The sequence below is a fragment of the Notothenia coriiceps genome, unplaced genomic scaffold, assembly GCF_000735185.1.
Source record: "Notothenia coriiceps isolate Sejong01 unplaced genomic scaffold, NC01 NC01_scaffold00001466, whole genome shotgun sequence".
In the NCBI taxonomy this organism is placed as follows: Eukaryota; Metazoa; Chordata; class Actinopteri; order Perciformes; family Nototheniidae; genus Notothenia; species Notothenia coriiceps.
In genome coordinates this window covers 444,495-449,306 of record NW_011334167.1, presented here as the reverse complement: position 1 = coordinate 449,306, position 4,812 = coordinate 444,495, and the positions used below count along the sequence as shown (strand labels likewise).

The 4,812-nt window shown below is 41.9% G+C and overlaps 1 protein-coding gene across 1 annotated transcript; it reads right to left on the bottom strand.

The window, feature by feature from the left end:
• Positions 1-1,582: 1,582 nt before the first annotated feature.
• LOC104961713 (helix-loop-helix protein 2-like) lies at positions 1,583-3,530 on the bottom strand. The gene is made up of 2 exons (XM_010790048.1): positions 3,060-3,530; positions 1,583-2,321 (listed from the first exon to the last, which is right to left on the bottom strand). Exon 2 carries the CDS (start codon positions 2,282-2,284, stop codon positions 1,910-1,912), a length of 375 nt encoding a protein of 124 aa, XP_010788350.1. The 5' UTR covers positions 2,285-2,321; positions 3,060-3,530; the 3' UTR covers positions 1,583-1,909.
• Positions 3,531-4,812: the final 1,282 nt, after the last annotated feature.

Here is a 4,812-nt window from a genome sequence, read left to right as displayed (position 1 = left end):
GGACGGTCAACTGACTCCAACGGGGGGGGGGGGGGGGGAGGGGGCGTCAGAAAACCACATAACCTGCGCCGCAAATTTCAACACCTTTTTTACGTGTGAGGTCGGGTCTGGACACTTGTTTTTCGTTGTTCGCGGCTCTCGACAATCTACGTTATTACTCTTAATACTATAGTGGGCTGTACGTCACCTCCCCCCCCCACCGAACGTCCCCCGGGCGTCCGTAAGTACAGGGGGAGGGCCTCGACCTCCTCTCCCTCCTCTTTACACCTCCCTATAGTTCTTAACCAAAACTTACTATAATCAATTTAGGATTACAGTACCTAATATAAATTTAGTTTCAGGACGGGAGTGACAATGTTTTAGGCTCAGATTATTATTGTGTAAAGGCTCGCTAGCTCTCTCCTAAATTTCTCTATCGACGAAATCTAGATCAAATCCTACTACACAAGGCACTTCCTTCTTTTTTTTACGCATTACGGTGAATACTGTATATGTTAACACTGAATTATAAAAAAATTCCATACCTTAATAAATAAATTAACACAAATATACATTCCGATTACATAATCAATATAGTATCCGACCGCAGAAAACACATATTTACTATATAACAAACACGAAGATATAAATCCGACACTTAACTTGAACTTTCACTAACACAAGACAATGTTTCACGGCAAGACAATGAGGTAGTAAATAAGCCAAACCACATACAAACTCACATACAGTAAAAATATAAATGAAAATTACAGTCGCAGATAACGGATAGTTAATCGTGCTATTCTGAAGTTTCTACCCCAGGTTACCGGGGTATTTACAAATAAAGGGCAGGTGCAACACAACGAGCTTCTTATCTTTGCCGAGAGTTTACACGTTAAGTTTCTACAGTCTTTTACCATTATTTGCCCGAAGTAGTCTTCGTTGGGAGAAAAAACGACATGGTTTTTTACTTGTGACATAGAAAACTTTATTATCAGACTTAAATAAGAGGAGTTACGAAACCTACAATATAAAACCAAATAAATAAATAAACACAGGTACGAAACATAATGCTTTTAGGTTATTCAGTAAAATATCACTTCTTTTTTTGTTTTGTATAGGTGATAGGTTTCCTAAAACACAGCGGAGAAGTCCAACACATTCCGATGAACACGAAATACGTCTGAAACACAATCTCCACACACACTGTCGACAAAGATTACTTGTTTGCAAAGATAAGGAGGCAATGAAGGAGAATTAATTTTGCCTGTCTATGAACTTTTTAGGGAGGAGAACCAACTTTATAAAAACAATGTTTCAAAAACTTTACATACCTTTTCTTATCGCTGTCGACATTTTAGGTCCGACTAAACCGTACTACCTATGGACTCGTCCTACTGCAATTCCGGAGCACGAGAAACTCGCGCGCACGTGCCACGTGTGCGCGCCACTGGATATTCCACGTTTAGTCAGGTTGTATATCAGATGACATGTGTGTGTGTTGGTGTGTGTGTCGTGTGCTGTGGTGCGTGGTGAGTGTGTATAGATAGACATGTGTGTATGTTATGTTCCTCACTCCCAGCATCCGAGGATCCGGGGACAAGAGGGGAATATTTCATAGATTTGTATTTTAAGTGAGCTGATTCTGTTGTAATTAAAACCTAAATATTGAATTTGAGTCCCTGCATTTCACTCATATTGTAGCACACAAATATTGTCCTTAACCTCCAATCATTTAACGTTATTCTGTTTTTTTAAACACATTTTCTCCAGGTCATCTCTGCACTAAATGAAAGGCTACGAAAATATCGCGTATCCGTCCCCCTCCTCAGCCAACCTTGCCATACCCAACTGACGCACAGCATTTACGCGCTTGAGTCTTCAGCCCAAACCAAAGCATGTCTGTTTCATGGGGGGGTGGGGGTCACTTTTAAACATCCAGCACGTGATTGAGATAGGAGATGTAGCATATAGCCAGTCTGAGTATTTCGATCTTGGAGAGTTTTTTGTCCGGGGGCAAGGTGGGGAGTAATTTCCTCAGCTCGGCGAAGGCCACGTTGAACGCCTCCACCCGGATCCGCTCTCTGGTAGCGTGGGCCGAGCGGTACTTGGCCGTGGCCCTCCTCCGCCTCCTCTTCTCCTCCCGGCTCAGGGGCTGGTCAGATCTGCATCTGGGCCGGTCCTCGCCCTCCGTGCAGGGCTCGTCCGAGGTGCAGCCGGTGGACTTGAGGCCGTTGAGGATGGACTCCGGGTCGGACTGAGTCCAGGAGAGGTCGGCCTCCGTCTGGTCCGGACTGAGCATCATCTTTATTCTCTGTTGGCTGTCACTCCTCCGTGAGAAACTGTAGTGAGGACAGAACAACAATTAAGCATTTATTTATATTCTCCCCAAAACTGCACTTGAATGTCCTAAAAACATTTCTACATTTTAAATTACGAGCCTCCTCGATGCATCTTCAATAATGAGAAAATGTCAATTAAACGGAATTGTGTTTAGTGTTTCTGCCACCCCGAGGCCCAAGTATGAGAGATGCCCCAGCGGGGGCTTGTCTGGGTGCCAGGGCCCCCCATAAACCCAAAAGCAGTCTACGTTCGTTGCATAATAACATTAAACTCCATAAATAATAAATGCATCCAACAATTCGTGTAATGGATAATTGATCAATGCCTAAGGCCTTACTAATTACGAAAACACATTTTAAAGTCTCGTTTTTTCGTTCCAAATTATTATTATTTTGTTTGATAATCCTTACAATAAAGAAATGCGTAAGTTGTGATCATTTTTAGAAGGAGAAAGTCCCTTTTTTGTGAATTAACATAATCAGAATGTGCCATCTGTCACAGTGTGATGAACACATCTGCTTGGCTGAGGCCAGAGAGACTTGACAGCATGGAGGCAAAGAGGGAAGAATAATGTTGACATCTGCTGGACATGGAACTAATGGAGATATGTGTTTTTAAAAAACGAGGAAAGTAAAAATAAAGAACTTGGCAGCACAACAAATCATCAAATTGGGGGACAAACATTTTAATAACAAACTTTCATATGGAAAAAAATCCATTTAAAAATCGAGACTCACCTTGACAAATAATTTGGAAGCAAAACTCTTCTGGAAACGAACTTAAAAAGCGCGCTTTGGCGGAGCTTCAACTCCAAATTAAGTCATATTCCACCGAAACAACCATCAGATGTTCAACAGATGCACCTTCAGACTCTCCGAAATAAAATAATCTATCTGGACTCTGTCAGCATGGAAACTTGCAGCATGGGGGGTCACAAGTCAGGCAGGGTGAATGCTCCTGCACGAGACAAATGTGATAATACAACAAAAAAAGAAGAGAGATAAGAGTGATGAGTCAGTCCGTGGGATCCAGAGACAAAAGAAGAGACAGTGGAGAACTCGTCCCTGGAAGATGGGGATGAAGGGGGGAGATAAGCGAGGCTCTCCCGTGTCAGGGTGCAGAGGATCGGATGCAGCTCACAGATAATCCCCCTCTCTCTCTGGCTCTTCCTCCAGCCTTTCTTCCACACAGTGTCATATGCAAGATAAGATCCAAACGATCCCGGCTAATAAAGGCTCACTTCAGGGACGGAATATATTTGAGGAATGGTATTGTCTGACGCCGCCCCCTCTCTCTCTCTCTCTCCCTCACAAACACACACCTCCTCCCTCCCTCTCTCCCCCCTCCCTCCTCACGCCCCTCAGCCCTCAGGCTCTTTCTCCCGTGGGAGTACAGTGGGCAAAGGGAAAGCAGAGATGTGTGCATGATAAAAGATGGGGAGGGAAATAAAGAAGGTTTTCAGTGGTGATTGGAAAAAGTAAATACAGATAGGTATGGGAGTTTTTTAATCTGATTATAAAAGGGTCTTTATACTTCTATTTCATTGTCATTTAAGATAAAATGAGATAAGATAAGGGATTATTTTCCCCAGGTCATTCAACAACACTGGAAAAGTCAGTCAGTTTAGTTTACATCTTTGTGTCATGTTGGCTTTAATGTTTTCATAATCTTATTGTATTTTATTTTTGAAATGACACTCGACACTGGCATTTTGTCCTGTCAAAATGCCCCTTTGATTGTTAACACGTTTTGGTGAAAATTGGAATGAAGCAGACTCAGGTGTTTGTCACTGAAGAAAAAGTATTGTCTTTGGTTATAGCTAACATCCATGCCTGATTAAATAAAAACAACAAATGACAATAATAACTCATAACTTAAGTTAGTCAACATGGGGGGAAAAGACACTGATGCTGTCCAAATCACTCTTTCAACCAAAAAGAAAATACATGTTTGACACTTTTATTATTTTCTTAAGCCCAAGGGAAAAACAGTTTGAGGAAAAACACATAACCTATTTTCCTGCACTATTTGAGCTATTAGAGAATATTAAAAGTGACTAAATTAAGCCATGCTAAGGGTTACTAGCCTTCACAGCTGCCCCCTTAACCATTCTTTGCTGCCAAAGTTAAAACAAATCTTGATTTCATGTTACTGTCATGGCACTGCTGCGATTCCACGGAGAGAGAAAAAGAAAAGACAAGAGAATAAAGAGAGAGGAAGTTCTGATATTTAAAACTTTGAACTTTACTCTCTCTTTTCAGTATTACAGCTGTCGAATAAATACAGTTCAAGAGTATCCCATTGAAATGTAAAACAGCATAACATGGAAATATTACATTAAGTGTCTTAAGAAACAGTTTAAGGAAATGTACTGTAACTTGTTGGATGCTCTAAAGTTTCTCCTCTCTTCCTCCCTTCTTCCCGCCCTCTTCCCATCATGCCCTCATGTGCACGGTGGCAGCGCCGGGTCATGAGGGCCGGGCTCCAGAG

Bases quoted from the DNA above. Each gene is read 5' to 3' on its own strand.
- LOC104961713 (XM_010790048.1), bottom strand. From the start codon at position 2,284: ATGATGCTCAGTCCGGACCAGACGGAGGCCGACCTCTCCTGGACTCAG.